A 20,234-nucleotide genomic window follows, 5' to 3' on the forward strand; every position below is an offset into this window, starting at 1 on the left:
CCTTGAATCAGCAGTCAAATGTCCCTTGAGCAGGACTTTGGCTTCAACTACCTCTGCAAAAGGCAGTCACAGCTTATGATACCTTGGATGGAGCTGTTTTCAAAAATTACTGTTTGTCTCTTTGGTTGCTCAAGGATTTTTCACCTTGGTTCTTAATCTTGTAGGCCCCCAAGTGTTCTTCACATAGGACCTCACTACAACTGGCTCCTAGAAAAAAAGAGCCCGTCTCTTTAGACTGGCTTTCAAATAATTAGCTCCTTTAGAGAAATTTTTAGACTCTTTCCACTTCTTATTTTACTGTTTAGCTCTTACTCATATGAAACTAAGATTTATGTATCTTTGGGGTAGCATTCAGATCATGAGGAACTAATGAGTATTTCGGACTCAGATTTGTAAAATGAGAGCAAAATTCAAATAATAGAAGTTTCTGAATATAATTCATTGAAATCTTTAAAATGGTGTGCCTCTCTTATTTTTTTTGGCCGATACTCCCCACGTATTATTTATTTGTTTGTTCAATATTCTAGATACAAGTACTTTATTATTTTTTCTTCCAGTTTTATTGAGATGTTATTAACATACAGCACTAATTTTACAGTATAATCATGTACAGTATAATGATCTGACTGACCTCTCTATTCTTTATGAAAGAAAAAAAAATAGCCAAACTTGTTTTAGTCATTCTGGGTTATTTGAGCTGTGCTAACAGGCGCCAAAATCTCAGTGACGTATGACAATAAAATCTTATCTCTTGTTTATGTAAATTCTTGCCGCTTGCCAGATTCTTGTGCGAGGAGCCAGGCTCCTTCCATCTTCAGGCTTTATCTTCCCTTCCTTGAATCCTGGTTAGGAGATTTCAGAATCCTCTGTTTTCATCATATTTGTTCTAATACCTCCAGAAGGTATTATATGAATCGCATATGACTCCCCTCAAAGAACTGGTTTCATTTGCAAAGGAATGTGGAAATTTTCAACCTTTTTAGAGGTTCTATTTTTTCAAAAAAAATAACAGCTTTACTGAGATATAATCCATATACCATACATTTCTCCTTTTAAAGTCTACAATTCAGTAGTTCTTAGTATGTTCACAGAGTTGTGCAGCCATCGCCACTATTTAATTTCAGATAATTTTCTTCACTTCAAAAAGAAACCCACACCCATTAGCAGCCACTCCCAAATTCCCCACGCACACCCCCGTGGCCTCTAGTAACTACTAACCTACTTCCTGTTTCTATAGATTCGCCTGTTCTGGACATTTCATGTAGATGGAATCATACAATATGTGGGTTTTTTTGTGTAACTGGCGTCTTTCACTTCACATATTTTCAAGGTTTATCCATGTCGTAGTATGTATCACTACTGCATTCCTTTTTGTGGCTGAATAATGTTCCACTGTACGAATACGGCACATTTTGCTTCCCAGTCAATTGATAGACATTTGGGTTGTTTCCACTTCTTAGCTATTATTATAGCATTGATATGAACATTCATGTCCAAGTGTTTGTGTTTTCATTTCTCTTGGGTATATACATAGGAGTGGAATTCTTGGGTCATATGGTAACTGTATATTATACTTTTTGAAGAACTGACAAGTTGTTTTTCCAAGCAGCTGCACTATTTTACAATCCTACCAGCAATGCATAAGAGTTTAAAGGCTTAAGTTCTAACTCACTGTATACTCCGTCAAAGACGAGCCACATATTTTTAAAATATACACTTTACATTTCATTATCCTGATAACTGTCTTACACTTTCTAAAGCAAAGACACAAAACAATCTTCTCTTTACTGTGATATTAAATGAGATGACACTCCAGTAGTTTCTTATTTTATTTTTTCTAGCCAAGGACAGATGGCAGAAGCAGTGAAATACTTGAAAAAAGTTGTGAAAATTGCAAGAAAAAATTTTCAAAGCCTAGATTTTGTGAGAGCAAGTACAATGCTTGGAGACATCTACAACGAAAAAGTGAGTATAATGTGTTTCTTGCTTATACGGGAGAAATTTGCAGAATTTTAAACTTCTGTTTTTATTTGATCCTCACCTTCACATAGCATGTTGTACAGAATGGCCCCAGGACTGCAGGACTTAGTCAATGCACAAGGCAGTGACTGGGAAGAGAAATGCCTCTTATTTCTTCCTCTTCCAGGACCTGATCGCCACCTTAGCCCAGTCACCACAATCTGCTAACACTGATTCCTATCTTCACATCCAAGTCAGAGTCAAGTGATTTGGGATTTGAAGAGCAATTAAAATATGTCAATTCAAAGAAACTTCGTTATAACAGTTGGTTCTTATCTGCTGGCACTAACATTCACCTCTCTTGCTACAAATTCTTGTTTTATTAATCCAGCTGCGATGCCTCCATTAAGTCCCTCAAGTGAAGAACAGACAATCCCAAGAGTAATTCTGAAGGAAATATGGAAATCTAGCAACACGTTGGCTATGTGAAAGAAAAGGGAAAGAAGAGGAAAAAGACTAAAATAAAAGTATCTCATTCAGGGGCTATTACTCGTGAAATGCATTCATCATAATGGACTTCTGGTTTATTTTCTCCTGACTTTATCTTTTATTATGCAGATTCTCCTTTAGAAGCAGTATGAAAAAGGCTTGTTTCTCCAGTTATAATTGCAGTTTTGATCACGAGTAGGATCTATCATTTTTGAGGGTAGTGACATTCTCATGCTGTGTTGATACACCTTGTCTGAATCTTTTTGAGAGACTGTGTATATAGTAATGAAAAGTACTAACTCTGAGACCATACTGGAGTAAAAGCCCAGTTTCTTCCCTAATAAGATCTGTGACCTGAGACAAGCTACTTACCTTCTAAGCACTTCAATTTTCTCACCTCATAGGGTTGCTGTGAATGTTGACTTAATATGTGGAAGGCACTTAGAACAGTACTTGGCAGGGGAAGCAAGTTCCATCTATATAAAGCGGTACAGCCATTCTTAATCTCCATATCCTTATGTGATACCACACAATTCCCCTTTTCCCGAGGCTCAGAGGGTTTGAGTAACCTACACCAGGTCTCCAAGCTTCCAGGCGGCAGTGGTATTCAAACCCATACCCAGAACCACTATAATCCTTTATTTGCCATATAATTGATTCTGATTATTTCAGAATTATTTAGGCTTTTTTTAATTTTTATTTTATTTTTTTATACAGCAGATTCTTATTAGTCATCAATTTTATACACATCAGTGTATACATGTCAATCCCAATTGCCCAATTCAGCACCCCACCATCCCCAGACCCCCACGGCTTTCCCCTCTTGGTGTTCATACGTTTGTTCTCTACATCTGTGTCTTAGCTTCTGCCCTGCAAACCGGTTCATCTGTACCATTTTTCTAGGTTCCACATACATGCGTTAATATATGATATTTGTTGTTCTCTTTCTGACTTACTTCACTCTGTCTCTAGATCCATCTATGTCTCAACAAATGACTCAGTTTTGTTCCTTTTTATGGCTGAGTAATATTCCATTTTATATATGTACCACATCTTCTTTATCCATTTGTCTGTCGATGGGCACTTAGGTTGCTTCCATGACCTGGCTATTGTAAATAGTGCTGCAATGAACATTGGAGTGCATGTGTCTTTTTGAATTATGGTTTTCTCTAGGTATATGCCTAGTAGTGGGATTGCTGGATCATATGGTAATTCTATTTTTAGTTTTTTAAGGAACCTCCATACTGTTCTCCATAGTGGCTGTATCAATTTACATTCCCACCAACAGTGCAAGAGGGTTCCCTTTTCTCCACACCCGCTCCAGCATTTGTTGTTTGTAGATTTTCTGATGATGCCCGTTCTAACTGGTGTGAGGTGATACCTCATTGTAGTTTTGATTTGCATTCCTCTAATAATTAGTGATGTTGAGCAGCTTTTCATGTGCTTCTTGGCCATCTGTATGTCTTCTTTGAAGAAATGTCTATTTAGGTCTTCTGCCCATTTTTGGATTGGGTTGTTTGTTTCTTTAATATTGAGCTGCATGAGCTGTTTATATATTTTAGAGATTAATCCTTTGTCCATTGATTTGTTTGCAAATATTTTCTCCCATTCTGAGGGTTGCCTTTTTGTCTTGTTTATGGTTTCCTCTGCTATGAAAAAGCTTTGAAGTTTCATTAGGTCCCATTTGTTTATTTTTGTTTTTATTTCCATTACTCTAGCAGGTGGATCAAAAAAGATCTTGCTGTGATTTATGTCAAAGAATGTTCTTCCTATGTTTTCCTCTAAGAGTTTTATAGAGTCTGGTCTTACATTTAGGTCTCAAATCCATTTTAAGTTTATTTTTGTTTATGGTGTTAGGGAGTGTTCTAATTTCATTCTTTTACATGTAGCTGTCTAGTTTTCCCAGCACCACTTATTGAAGAGATTGTCTTTTCTCTGTTGTATATCCTTGCCTCCTTTGTCATAGATTAGTTGACCATAGGTCCGTGGGTTTATCTCTGGGCTTTCTATCTTGTTCCATTGATCTCTGTTTCTGTTTTTGTGCCAGTACCATATTGTCTTTATTACTGTAGCTTTGCAGTATAGTCTGAAGTCAGGGAGTCTGATTCCTCCAGCTCTGTTTTTTTCCCTCAAGACTGCTTTGGCTATTCGGGGTCTTTTGTGTCTCCATACATATTTTAAGATTTTTTGTTCTAGTACTGTAAAAAGTGCCATTTTTAATTTGATAGGGATTGCATTGTATCTGTAGATTGCTTTGGGTAGTATAGTCATTTTCACAATATTGATTCCTCCAATCCAAGAACAAGGTATATCTCTCCATCTGTTGGTATCATCTTTAATTTCTTTCTTATACTTTTCTGCATACAGGTCTTTTGTCTCCCTAGGTAGGTTTATTCCTAGGTATTTTATACTTTTGGTTGCAATGGTAAATGGGAGTGGTTCCTTAATTTCTCTTTCAGATTTTTCATCATTAGTGTATAGGAATGCAAAAGATTTCTGTGCATTAATTTTGTATCTTGCAACTTTACCAAACTCATTGATTAGCTCTAGAAGTTTTCTGATGGCATCTTTAGGATTCTCTATGTACAGTAGCATGTCATCTGCAAACAGTGACAGTTTTACTTCTTCTTTTCCAGTTTGTATTCCTTTTATTTCTTTTTCTTCTATGTTGAATAATAATGGTGAGAGTGGATATCCTTGTCTTGTTCCTGATCTTAGAGGAAATGCTTTCAGTTTTTCACCATTGAAAATGATGTTTGCTGTGGGTTTGTCGTATATGACCTTTATTATGTTGAGGGAGGTTCCCTCTATGCCAACTTTCTGGAGAGTTTTTATCATAAATCAGTGTTGAATTTTGTCAAAAGCTTTTTCTGCATCTATTGAGATGATCATATGGTTTTTATTCTTCAATTTGTTAATGTGGTGTATCACATTGATTGATTTGCATATATTGAAGAATCTGTGCATCTCTGGGATAAATCCCACCTGATCTTGGTGTATGTTCCTTTTAATGTGTTGTTGGGTTCTGTTTGCTAGTATTTTGTTGAGGATTTTTGCATCTATATTCATCAGTGATATTGGTCTGTAATTTTCTGTTTTTGTAGTATCTTTGTCTGGTTTTGGTATCAGGGTGATGGTGGCCTCATAGAATGAGTTATGAGTTTGGGAGTGTTCCTTCCTCTGTAATTTTTTGGAAGGGTTTGAGAAGGATGGGTATTAGCTCTTCTCTAAATGTTTGATAGAATTCACCTGTGAAGCCATCTGGTCCTGGACTTTTGTTTGTTGGAAGAATTTTAATCACAGTTTCAATTTCAGTGCTTGTGATTGGTCTTTTCATATTTTCTATTTCTTCCTGGTTCAGTCTTGGAAGGTTATACCTTTCTAAGAATTTGTCCATTTCTTCCAGTTTGTCCATTTTGTTGGCATAGAGTTGCTTGTAGTAGTCTCTTAGGATGCTTTGTATCTCTGCAGTGTCTGTTGTAACGTCTCCTTTTTCATTTTTAATTTTATTGATTTGAGTCCTCTCCCTCTTTTTCTTGATGTGTCTGGCTAATGGTTTATCAATTTTGTTTATCTTCTTAAAGATCCAGCTTTTAGTTTTATTGATCTTTGCTATTGTTTTCTTTGTTTCTATTTCATTTATTTCTGCTCTGATCTGTATGATTTCTTTCCTTCTGCTAACTTTTGGTTTTGTTTGTTCTTCTTTCTGTAGTTCCTCTAGGTGTAAAGTTAGATTGTTTATTTGAGATTTTTATTGTTTCCTGAGGTAGGTTTGTATAGCTATAAACTTCCCTCTTAGAACTGCTTTTGCTGCATCCCATAGGTTTTGGATCGATGCATTTTCATTGCCATTTGTCTCTAAGTATTTTTTGATTTCCTCTTTGATTTCTTCAGTGATCTCTTGGTTATTTAGTAACGTATTGTTTAGCCTCCGTGTGTTTGTGTTTTTTACGTTTTTTTCCCCTGTAATTCATTTCTAATCTCGTAGCATTGTGGTCAGAAAATATGCCTGATATGATTTCAATTTTCTTAAATTTACTGAGGCTTGATTTGTGACCCAAGATGTGATCTATCCTGGAGAATGTTCCATGCTCACTTGAGAAGAAAATGTAATCTGTTGTTTTTGGATGGAATGTCCTATAAATATCAATTAAATCTTTCTGGTGTATTGTGTCATTTAAAGCTTCTGTTTCCTTATTTATTTTCATTTTGGATGATCTGTCCATTGGTGTAAGTGAGGTGTTGAAGTCCCCCACTATTATTGTGTCACTCTCGATTTCCTCTTTTATAGCTGTTAGTAGTTGCCTTATGTATTGAGGTGCTCCTATGTTGGGTGCATATATATTTATAATCATTATATCTTCTTCTTGGATTGATCCCTTGATCATTATGTAGTGTCCTACCTTGTCTCTTATAACATTCTTTATCTTAAAATCGATTTTATCTGATATGAGTATTGCTACTCCAGCTTTCTTTTGATTTCCATTTGCATGGAATATCTTTTTCCATCCCCTCACTTTCAGTCTGTATGTGTCCCTAGGTCTGAAATTGGTCTCTTGTAGACAGCATATGTATGGGTCTTGTTTTTGTATCCATTCAGCAAGCCTGTGTCTTTTGGTTGGAGCATTTAATCCATTCATATTTAAGGTAATTATCAATATGTATGTTCCTATGACCATTTTCTTAATTGTTTTGGGTTTGTTCTTGTAGGTCCTCTTCTTCAAAAGGGAAGTGCAAAAAGCACAAATTGTTTTACCCTACCACCAAACAATATCCAGAACTCAGTTTTTTAGTATAATGTGGACATCAAGTATTAGCCTGTATTTTCCCAATTACAGAAAGCATAAGGAAGATAAAAACAATAAACATTTCTGAGGGGTAATATTTTTATACTTGCATTTTCTTAATTTTTTTTTACCAAGAGTTTGTATCTTAACAATATGTATTTTATTCTCTGATTAGTAATTCTTGAAGAAGAGTTTAATATCTAAAGCTAGAGACATGAGTAATATCCAAAGGCTGTGTCAACTACCAAAAGTTATTTTTTTTTACCAGCTTATCCTTATTCTAGTATAAAATTTGTAGGATTCCAAGTATTCATGCTCTCTTCAAATATGCATGCCTTCAGATATACAAGTTGATTCGTATACCTTCATGGTTGCTTACATCTTAATGTAATAAATAGTCACTGATAAATAGTATAGTATTAAGAACATAATACTATAATAATTTTATGATGTCATAGACTTCAAGAGAAACCTTTATTTGATACTAAACTTGTTAACGTTACATTCAGTTTTTGTGCATTACTGTGATTCTTTGTGGGTATTTTCTCAAGTCAGAAAATCTACTGATGACTTCTCAGGCTCACTCTGAGTTGTTATATCATTACTATAAGAGTATAATTTGAAAATGTATAGCTAAGTGGATTAGAACTAAGCCTGAGAACTAGACTTCTCAGGCTCACTCTGAGTTGTTATATCATTACTATAAGAGTATAATTTGAAAATGTATAGCTAAGTGGATTAGAACTAAGTGATAGTTATCTTTTTCTCCTTGTAATTTTGAGACAAAATGATAGCCTTGATGACATCCTGAATTTCCTCCTAGTTCTACAAAGCCATTTCCTAGGAAAGCATTGACAAAGAGTTATTTCATGTCTGCTATTCAGTTGCCTATGCATGTTTCCTAATTGTATCAAATGCCTTTGTTCCAATTTTACACCCAAACAGTTTCACAAACTATTTGCACCCCACACTATCTATTAAGCTTTCCCTTGAAGGAAACTGTAGCAGGACAAAGGAACTACACCAAGTTTTGCCCACCTGACTTTGAATCTGCACTCAGCTGTTTATTAACTGTGAGCTTGGGCGAGTTAATTCTTTGATCCTCAGTTTCCTCATCTTTCAAATGTCAATAACAAGATACCTTGAAGACTGGTTATGTGAGGATTAGAAATTTTAAAACATGTACATGGTACTTAATAGAGTTCCTAGCATATATTGGGTACACAATAGCACTTAACCTTCTTAATATCTCAAACTCAGATCTCTCTCCTCCATTGCAGACTCATTCTCACTGCCTATTTGACATCTTCACTTAGACCTCTTCAAATGTAACCTATTAAAAACTGAACTCAACTCATCAGCTTTCCCCTAAATTCTATTTCTCTCCCTACTTAATGTTCAACCAGGATAGAATACCATTCAGGCATTTCATAGGCAACCTTCTTTTCTCAATCTGTGAGCTCTCCTTATCTGACCTTATACAGGCCCATGGTTTAAATACCATCCATACACTGATGACTCTCAAATTTATATCTCCAACCCTGATCTCTCCTTGGGACTCCAGACTTGTGATTCTGGCTGCCTCCCTAGCATCTCTCCCTGGATGTCTTCTAATTGACATCTCAAGTTTAATGTGATTCCTCCCTCCTTGGCCTACTTCTCCCCAGTCCTCCACATCTTAATAAATGGTACCATTATCCATCAACTCGATTGCTCAAGCCAATAATCTGGATATTCTTGCTTCATCTTTCCCCTCCTGCTCCATATCCAATCCAGAAGCAAACCCTGACCTTCATGCCACCAAAACGCATCTCAAATCCACCCACTTCTTCTCTCTATCTCTGCTACTATCACCACATCTGGTTATGACACTATGTTTTCTCACTTGTACTATTGCAATAAGCTCTGAACCCATTTTCCCATTTCTCCTCCATCCAATCCAGTCTCCACACAGAAGCCCAAGTAATCCTTCCAAAATGTAAATAAAATCATGTTATTTCTCAGCTTAAAATACTTCCATTGCTGCCCAGTCTTCTGAGAACATAAATATAAATCCTCAGCCTGACTTGAACCAATCTATATGAGATGCATTACCTCCCCCACTCCCAGCCTCTGACTTTATTGCCTCTACTCTCCTTATGCTGTCCACCAGAGCCAAAGGGACTTTTGTGGAGTTCTTCAAACATGCTGAGCTGATTTCTGCCTGAGGACATTTGCTTTAGCTGGAATGCTTTGCGTGGACCACTCCCCAATCTGAACTTCACATTGCTGGCTTCTTGTCATTCAGAGCTCAGCTAAATGCCACAACTTCAGAAAGGTCTTCCTTGACTCAACCCAATCAAAAGTAGCCACCAACTCACTCTTTAATACTACTTTAATTTTCCATGCCGCACTTGTCTCGTAGTTTTCTTGTTTGTGATATTTTTCTTCTTGTTGTTGAATGTGTCTAGAATGGAAGCTTAATGAGAAAAGAGACCAGATCTGCCTGTTTTTTTATTTCATTCCAATTTCTAGAAGAGAACCTGGCACAGAGTTGGTGAACAAAAATATGCAAGTTCATTGAATCAATCCATAAATTTGTAACCAATTTTATACCAGTTGAGAGTAGTAGTCTCTCACTTTTGAAATTCCAAATTTCTGTTTCATTTTTGTCCAATATTTTGGCATTTTGAAAACTTGCACTGAATCTTTAAAAGCAACTCTGATATTACTGATATTTGTCAGTCTACCTTTTAAAGACCTCTACCAACTGCCCTTATCGTACCTTTTCTGGCTTCATATTATTCATGCAACGTATTCTAATTGTATTCTTAACAGTAATTTCCAAGAAATAATATTGTTATAAGACCACAATTATCATATAAAACTGTATGTGGAAAAATATAGTTTTCTCTAATTATTATAGTGTTATTATAATTTAAGTTAACACATCTTAAAAGCATCCTAATTAGTTTACCTTTTACTATATAATCATGGAAGATGGGCCACCCATCTCACCCTCCTGATGTGATTGGTTTTTAACTGAAAATATATCATCAAAGTAAAGGGGTCTAGTGAGAATATTTTAGGGAAAATAACTAGGTATAGACCCTTCATGAGATCTTTTTTTCTCTAATAAGAGCAAAGCATAATCACATAGTTAAAACAATGGTAGTTCCAACACTAACACAGTAAGGAAATTGTGTAAGAAAAGAGTCTTCCTCAGTACTGAGAAAATGCCCATTTATTTTGAGCTTGCTCATTGGACAGAGTGACAATTCAGACACTAAGAAGGATCTGATAAGAATCACAATAATGCATGAAAATTCTATGTTATAGTGTAATAATGCAAGTTTTGTTTCAACGTCTATGATGTCAAGATCTTGTCCTGAAATTGTCCACCTAATGCTTATTAGTGATATTTATAACATTAAATGAAGTTTTCTCTTCCAGTAAGATGCACTTATGAAGTGCATAAATTCACTTCTGTATTCCCAAACTCATATTTAAGATTGCCAGTATTCATTACTAGAATCTTCTGAATTTTATAACAGCATAGGGCTTCACTGATAACAGGAACTGTGGAAAGTTGGACAGAACCTTTAGAGAAGAGATTAAATTTCGATAGTAAACTCTTTAAGAATGAAAAATCTGGAAATACAATGCACATTAATGAAACCTCGTTCTAAAAAGGTATGTATAAAAATTCTTGCATCTGAGAGGAACCAATGTTGTATTTCTTAAGGGTGCCTTAAACTAGAAAAATCTAGCTTGATACCAGTTTTATGACAGGGATGTGTGTGTCTCAAGATTGAACACTAGGCACAATTTGAGGGAAGAATAATTACCTAATTATAATGCCTAATTACCTATTATAATAATAGAAGTATTCAGGGGGAAAAGGCATTTGTTAAAAAAGATCTAATAAAAGTTATAGGCAGATGACTACTTCCACTAGCAGCAAGCTCACCTACTTGACCTTGAACTTTGTTCACTGCTGAATCTCTACTGCCTGGCATCGGCCTGGTAAATAGTAGTTATTCATTGGATGAATGAGTTTGTTCCAAAATAATAATATATCAAAATAATTCTGGAAATTCAAACATATGCCCATTTATTTATGGTCCCTAATTCTCCTAATTGAGACTCTCATCTAAAGCAGTGAACAGCCTAAAGCTCAGGATTATAGCTGGAACAATAATTAGATATTTATACTTCTCTGTTTTTAAAAATAGAAACATTTGGTCTAGTCATATATTTTCATCTATTTTGTCCCATATCTTTGATATCTAACAGGGCAATCTATAATTTTAACTAGTTTTATTGTCTTCAATATTGATATTATTTCTCAATCATATAATTTATTTCATTGACATACAAATATCTTTGTTATATTTTCTTAATTAAGTGATCTTAGTCTCATATAAATCCTGTTTTATGCTTTGAAATAAGAGAAAGAATTGTTCATCTCAACAAACAAAAATTGTTTTTGATGTAATATAGAGGAAGTCTGTTTAAATTAGAAAATTTAATTGGAGTGAGCCATTTGAATGGTTCACCTAAATTGTCCCTGTGGGTATATAGCAGTGTTACATGTGCTGCTCATGTATGTAACATAACTGTCACATAAGCCCTACTCCTAACCTTGCCAGCAGCCTCTTTATTCAATCAGTTTTTCTGCTCTTTGGACTCTATGATTGTACAGAGATGTGTGGTCGTTGAGTATGCATTTTACCTGTACTGGCATATGGTATAAAGCTGTTTCTATGGTGTTTTTTCATTTCCAGTTCCATCATAATACATTGTGAGAAAAATGACTTGAAAGCTCATAGTAAAACATTTCTCTTCAAGAGTGTGCATACATGTTTTTGTACATATGAGAGAGAGAAAGAAAGGAGAGAGGAGGAAAGGGAAGAGGATGGACTCCCCAGGGTTATAAATCAGTGAAGAAAGGAAGTTTTTCTTCCCTAGAGTCTTTACAAGTATAGCTTAATCCTAAAAATAATATCCCCTTTTGAGGAAGAGTTTTTAAAGGAAGATTTTTAGAAGACTTGGGGAGGTGGCAGAAGATAGTCTTTTCTCTGAGGCTCAATTTCATTATTTGTAAAATAAGAATAATATTTCCTCATAGAGTGACCTATGAAAGCTAATGACATAATACATATGAAGTATTTACCACTGTCCCTGACGCTTCATAAGAGTTAGGTAAATGTTACTTATTTGTAGACAATAGCTTTTAGAAGGAAAGATGAGAATGAGAAAGAAGAAAGAAAGAAAGAAGAAAGAGAAAGGAAGAGAGAGGGAGAGAGAGAAGGGAGGGAGGAAGGAAGGAAGGAAGGAAGAAAGGAAGGAAGGAAGGAAAGAAGGAAGGAAAGAAAGAAGGAAGGAAGGGAAGGGGAGGAAACCTTGAGTTTTTGCAAGTTAAAATGTTGCAAGGAACTTGGAGAAGATGTAAACATTTAAATGATCTTTTGAGTTATGCTAGTGCTGTTGTCAAGATCATGTTATTTCGAAATCTTGTCTTCCACATTCTTAGCCAAGAATGACATGTGCACATGGGAAAATACAAGTAATAATGGAAGAGCGGAATATACATCCATTTTCACTCACCACTGATTAAATGGGTTGGCTAGAATGATCTCTTGCTGTGACCAAAAACTGGTTAAAAAGATTTCATTTGGTAAATCCAATGCAACAAGTAAGAAAATTCCATCCAAATCAAAGTGAATCAGTTCACTCTTTCCCAAACTTCTTTTTTCTTCCTTATATTAGGAAGCAGAATGCTAATATTTGACCATTTTTAATCCAAAAAAAAATTAAGTTTCATACGGTTCAACCTGGTAGATACACCTTTCTTGGTGAATGAACTTCAAGATATTGCATGGTTAGTAATCACAGCTTTTAAAAGGAAACTTATTCTAATAGAGGCCCTGCTTGCCATCTCTTTCTTCTTGAAGATGAACTGCTAAAACTGCTGAAGGATCAGTGTGGCACATGCCAAGGTGGGCAGACATGTGGAATGGTAAATTAAAATTAAGAAAAAATTATTTCTCTTACATTTTTAGGGATACTACAACAAAGCTTCTGAATACTTTCAGCAAGCTTTTGACACAACAGCAGAGTTAACGAACATACCTCTGATGGATGAGACAAAAGTTCATTATGGAATAGCAAAAGCTCATCAGATGATGCTGACCATTAATAGTAATATAGAATCTGCAGATCTCACCAGCCTTGACTACCTGCTGTCATGGAAGGAGAATAGAAGTGATGTTGCACCTGATCCGACTATTGGTAAGGCCTTGGTTTCTGAAAATAATTTAGATCTTTGTACCATTCTTATTGGCTAAGTCATTTTCTTTGCAAAGGTTTATTCAACCATTGGCAATTTTATTTTTATTTATTCATTACTATGTTAATGTTGGATGCATTTTTGTGCTGTATCGTATCTTCAGTGTTTAAGGGAGGCATACAATAGTGATAGATTTATTCAATTTGATAAATCACCATTTTTTCAGTTACCTTAAATATTCAACAGTAGGTACTGATCAGTTGTAAGGAATATGAAATAGGTTTATGTTTTAAAAAATGTTCAGTGTTGTACCTTATGGACAAGAGCAAGTGTTCAGAGATGCTAGTTAGTATTATACTCTTACTTTTCTGATGATAGTAAGTTTTTCTCAATTCAGGTGTGAATGTTAATTGAGAAAATATTTGATAGTAATTTCTCTTAATTCTACTTTTTTTTCCTACATACTTTTCTTGTGATAATTAGTCAAAATAGTCAATTAAAAACAAATAACTAGGGCTTCCCTGGTGGCGCAGTGGTTGAGAGTCCGCCTGCCAATGCAGGGGACACGGGTTCATGCCCCGGTCTGGGAGGATCCCACATGCCGTGGAGCAGTTGGGCCCGTGAGCCATGGCCACTGAGCCTGTGCGTCCGGAGCCTGTGCTCCGCAACGGGAGAGGCCACAACAGTGAGAGGCCCGTGTACCTCAAAAAATACCAAAAAACAAATAACTAGAGGGGGGATGTAAGGGTCAGTTTTATGTATCAACTTGACTGGGCTTTAGTCCCAAGTTAAGAATTTCATTCATTTTTTATGGCTGAGTAGTATTCCATTTTGTGTGTGTGTGTGTGTGTGAATGGCACATCTTCTCTATCCATTAATCTGTTGATGGACACTTAGGTTGTTTCCATACCTTGGCAATTGTAAATAATACTAATATGAACATTGGGGTGCAAGCATGTTTTTGAATTAGTGGAGTTTTTTTTGTCTATATACTCAGGAGTGGAATTGCTGGGCATCTCCTATCTGGAACTCTTTCCCCCCCCCCTCCTTAGGTCATTTAGATGAAACAATTTGTTTTGGTGTTTATTTCCTCCATAGAATCAATAGTAAATAATAGTAACTTTGGCACAAAGAAATTTTATTGGCTCTTTTACATCAGTAGAATACCACTTCACCGCTGTCTGTCCTCTAGTTAGAAAATAAGGAAAGGTCTCGTTCCTAATAGATGCATAATAAGAGAAAGCAAGATGAAGTCTTCAGAAATAGAGGGCTTGTTGAATTTCAATGCGCTCAGTGCTCAAGAAATATTTATAGTTGACTATTAACTAACCACTTTCAGATAATACTTTGCTTATTCAGGATGTTGTCTTGTCACATATTTGGGCATTTGTTCTGTAGTTTTGCGTTATCTTCCCTTTATGCCCTCACTTTTTCTGCCCAGGAGCTAAAGCAGAGGAAGTATGATACAGCTATTAGATTACTTGCTTTGATAAATGGTTTGGTGGAGAATACGTTGAGCTACTCACATTTTCAGATTTATCTGGGATAAACCCTAATCATCATAATGATAATCATGAAAAAAAATGCTCCTCAAAACTAGCTTCTGATAAGAGCCATTTATTGCAATCCTGTTTTTGGCTTTTTAAAAATCTATTTTGCTTTGCTTTACTCTATGAAGTTATTTATTTTTCTATTCTTGTTATGTTTTATCTCCCCATTTTTTGTAAGGGCATGTTGTGCTCTAAAGGGCTTAGGAGGAAACAAAAAATGCGCTTCAAAATATTATTCAGACATATAAAAAACAAAATAAATGAACAAACCAATGAACAAAACCCAACACATAGATACAGAGAACAGAGTAGTGGTTTTACCACAGGGGAAAATGGGGAGGGCAAAATGGGTGAAGGGGAGCAACTGTATGGTGACAGATGGAAACTAAATTTTTGGTGGTGAGCGCGCTGTGAAGTATACAGAAGTAGAAGTATAGTGTTGTACACATGCAACTTATATAATGTATAAACCAATGCTACCTCAATAAAATATAAATTAAGAAAAATATTACTCAGACAGTAAAAATTCAGCTGTTCATGTGGTGGAGAAGATTAAACTCGCCAGAATGCTATAAAAGTACACCCCCTTACTGATTCCTTTGACCAAGAATAGAAATCTATGCGTGGATGAGCTACGTCATTATTAGAGTGAAAATAATAATCTTTCAGATTCAAATATAAATGAGAAGTTAGTTCAGTCAACATTTTAAGTGATAGACATTCTGTTTGGAAATAAGACCTGTAGGACATTATCAAACACTTGTTGTTTACACAGACATAGTTTTACCTCAAAATACACTAAAAAGCTAAATTTTACACTAAAATTTAAAAATTCTTCAAAAATATTTCTTAAACCACAACTCGTATTATTCTATCTTTGCTCTGCTTAAAAATCCTCATGGACTCGCTACTGTCCACAAGTTAAACACAAGCTTCTCAACCTTTTTTGACCACCTCCCTCCCCTGACAACACACACACACACACACACACACACACACACACACACACACACACACAACATACACTATTATCACCTTACTTCCAGCTCCAGTTCCATCCACGGAAATCTCACCCACCTTGCAAGGTCCTTCTCAAATGCTGAAATCTTCCCTCACCCCCTCTCACTTGAATATTACTTCTTCTCTCTCTTCCCATATTGAATGTCATTCATTTCTCTGCAAGCATTTTTCATTTGTCATATTCTGCATCCCATCATGGCCATTTCTGTAATTGCCTTGTCTGCCCAATTAGAGTATGAATCTCTTGAAAACAGGTCCTGATTCTTGGTATTCCCTACAAAAGAAGGCACAATGTCTGACACCTACTAGGTACTAAGTAAATATTTGTCAAATTAAATAGAATCAAATGAGTATGTATGTCCTCGCCATAGGCTAGTTTGCACTAACCACTTTTTGAAACAAGATTTGTAGTTCCCTGCCTCCTTGAAAAATATGGAGAAAAAACCCACAAGCCAATGTATTTTGATTACCACCCGATTATCACACGAATGTAGGACAACAGCAAGTACGATGTTGACAAAACGAAGAAATACAGAAATATTATTTGAAAATCTGAGGAGCTTTTAGGTTTTCAAAGTTTACCTTTGTTCTCTGAAGAGGCATCTTTAATCTTGCTATTGAGGGGTCCCAGGTATTCAGAAAAAAGCAGATCAAAGATTTGAAAGATCCATCATAAAAGCTGTGCAGTTATCTTCACCTGTGAGACTTCCATCCTCCAAACAAATCATTAGCTCACAGAGCAGGCAATATTCTTTTAAGCAGAGGAACATGACCCCCTAAGGGAATACAGCAGTGAGAGCACTCAGGTCTCTAGATAAAATAGAACAGTGATTCACCAGCAATCGCCTCTCATCTTTGTATCTTTCAGAGGGAACACAGCAAAAATAGGAACCTTCATACTCTTCTGATACGTTTAGATATGGCTGGAATGATTTCATACTCCTCCTTTCCCTTCCAATAGTAAAAAAAGAATAGATTCTCCTCCCAAATTTAGGAATTTAGAAGGAATTCAAATATTATTACAGTTCAATAAAAGTATTCAGGCCCGAAGCAACAGAAATTGGTTGGCTCTGGAAGGCTTAAGGGTCTATGAATTTCTGCTGATTTCTCCAGAATATAATTTATTTTCCTTACCAGAACTATTAAGATGAACACACTGGCTAGTCAGTAAAGACACTTACTGTTTTCTACCAAAAAGCATGTAAAGGTTTCCTTGAGTGCCAAAACTATCATCCTAGTTTTATGAATCATTTAATATTCTTAAAGGAAAACAATAAAGAGCATGAATTTGTCTCTCATCCTTGGTTTGTGTTGGCTTGATGTGTGTTCCTTGGTTTAATGTCAAGCCACGTTTTCCTACCCTATCCTTTTCTTGTATTTTTCATTCATGAATTTAACCATTTTAAAGAATGTGAAAAAAACACATTCACAAGTGAGTCTCACATTCTATTATACTTTGATCGCTACTTCTGTTTGTTAAATAACGATAACAATGAGGGAAATGTAATGGAACTAGCCAAAAAGTAAGCATGCAGGTTTTATATCATCCTATCGTAACAGAGCAAACCCGTCTCTAATAATGTGTTCAAAAACATGACATATAAAAAGAAGATTCTCGTGAAAATTGTGGATGAATCAAAGCTCACCCTACTGGCAGCTTGGTGTAATTGAGAGAGACTGTTACTCAAGAGTGTGATGACCCGGATTATAATACCCTATTGAAGAGTAATTAGCTTCATGACTTTTGGCAATAGATTTAACTTCAAGTCTCTTTAGCCTGTTATCTGAGGTTTGAAATAAGTCATTGATAAGATTCCTCTGGAACCAACCACAATTCCTCAGTAAGAGCATTTTCTAAACAAGTAAGATATTTTTTAGTCCTTAAGAATACAATCTAGAGCTTCATGAGCATTTTATTTGTTGTTTTTCCCCCATAAACACTGGTTTCTGAGGGTTTCCACAAGAGGTAATTATTATTATTATTATTATCATCCTCATAATCATCACTATAATATATCAAACAGCTGTATAAATGCCAGATGTATTACTTGATCCTTCTGCTAGAATTTATAATAAAGGAGTTTCTAGCTATCTGATGTCACATGCAATTTAACTTTTCCCTGGTTGGTTGACACGGTTGAGGTTGCTAAACCTAGTTAACCATTTTATCCGCAGACTTTCAATTCATTTGCCTGTTTTCAACCCTATGTCATACTTCCCCTCAGCATTTCCTCAGCTCCTACTTTTTCCCCACTATTCCTGGGACCTCCAATTCCTATACATGCCTGGTTCTCTGATCATCATTATCTCTTCTTCAGGCACTTTAGTTTGTGGATGTCTCTGCCCTCCTAAACCTGATACCACTTCTCTAGTACCTTTCTATCTTCTGAAAATGAGTTAAAATCTTCTTGAATTTTTTTTTTTTTTGGTTTCATAGAATCAGGAAAAGACTGAGTTGTGTGGTTACCAAAAAAATTACTTGGTCCACATGTTTTATTTCCAAATGTTCTCAGGTCCAGGGGAGAAGGCAGTCATGCAATAATCTGAAAGACAAAATGGATCTATAATCTAGTTTTCTAGACCTCTAGTCCAGGATTCTTTCCATGCCTTACAGTTCCTTACATATTATCTTATAGCTAGTAAAAGCCATATCTAACTTTTTAAAAGATTACATTTTAAATTAAAGTCTGGTTAAAAATATTCAGTGAAAAGAAACAAGTGGGACTTTACTTTTGGCCAAGATGGAGTAACAAGGAAAAGATTTACCCTCCTATCTTAAACAACTAAAAAAACCCAAACAAAACATATAATACAAAAGTTTGCAGAAATTGGACAACACAGTGCAGGACAGTGATCCCTGAGAAAGGGAAACCAAATGAGCTGAGCTGTATGATTTCCTCAAGCCTAGAGGAAGTTGCCAGGCTGTAACACAGGGAAGGGAACGAAGGTAGAGGCGGCCCAGGAGATCCTTGGGTTGAGGAGACTGAACTAGGAGTCCAGGGAGACCAAGATGGCTGGAATTCACAGCAAAGGGTACTAGAAAGGAGAGAGCTACAGAGAAGGAAAGAGTGAGAGAGATCGACTGAGTGAGAGCTCCAGAGATATGCAGTCTTCTGCATACTGATCTGTATGTGCATGTAAAGAGACTATGGAAGGCTAAGGAAAGAACCACCCAAAAGGCTCAAGCAGAATAATCACCGAAGCTCAGACAGAGCCAGGAATTTTTTATGCTCCCACCAGCCAGAATGGAAAAGCCTCATAAAATATGGGGCATCAGGTGGAGGACTCATAAGCCTTAATAGTAGAGAAAAATTATCTCTAGATGAAAGACTACTTAGGTACCACCTACCAAAACTTAAAAACAAGTATCAAAAGCATCAAACTGCTTCTAAGTAATTTAACTGAATTCTAGAACAAAACTCAAGAATATTTATAGGAGTAAAAAATAAAAAGGTAAACTCCATAGTATCTGGCATCCAATCAACATTACATAGATAATGCCAAGAAGCAGGAAGTTATAACTCATGATGAGGAGAAAATATATAAATGGAAATTGATGCAGAAATGCAACAGATGATAGAATTAGCAAACAGGACATAAAAATGTTATTAAAACTATATTTCATATGTTGAAGGATGTAATGGAAAGATTAAACATATAGAGCCAAGAAAGATATTTTAAAAAGCCAAATTCAATTTCTAGAAGTAAGAAATAAAATGTCCAAGCTGAAAAAAAAAAAACAAACAACAACTTGGATGGAATTAGCAGCAGATTTAGATAATGCAAAAGACAAGATTGCTTTGGAAATATAGCAGTAGAAACTATCCAAAATGAAATACAGAGAAAAAATACTGAAAGGATATGAATAGAGCATGTTAGAGAACCACGATTAAACTTCAGGAAGCCTAAATGTGAGTAATTTGGAGACCCCAAAGAAGAGGAAAACAGGAAGGAACTGAAAAAATATTTTAAAAAATAATGAATGGCTGATTTTTTTTCTGAATTTGATGAAAACTATAAACCCAAATCTAAGAAGCTCTATGAACCCTAAGCAAAAGAAACATGAAAATTAAACCAAGATACACCATAATCACAGTGCTTAAAGTGAGTGATAAACTGAAAAATCTTAAAAGCAGCTATGGTAGTGGTGCGGTGGCA

The 20,234-nt window shown here is 35.7% G+C and overlaps 1 protein-coding gene across 2 annotated transcripts in view; it reads left to right on the forward strand.

The window, feature by feature from the left end:
* The window catches only part of TTC29 (tetratricopeptide repeat domain 29), a 255,598-nt gene that overhangs the window by 146,645 nt on the left and 88,719 nt on the right, over positions 1-20,234 (forward strand). For both annotated transcript variants that reach the window (XM_079920595.1, XM_079920596.1), the window contains exons 10-11: positions 1,842-1,965; positions 13,280-13,508. In XM_079920595.1, the coding sequence (XP_079776721.1) occupies positions 1,842-1,965; positions 13,280-13,508 (353 nt within the window). The remainder of the gene's footprint in view (positions 1-1,841; positions 1,966-13,279; positions 13,509-20,234) is intronic.

Source organism: Stenella coeruleoalba, assembly GCF_951394435.1.
Source record: "Stenella coeruleoalba genome assembly, chromosome: 4".
Lineage (NCBI taxonomy): Eukaryota > Metazoa > Chordata > Mammalia > Artiodactyla > Delphinidae > Stenella > Stenella coeruleoalba.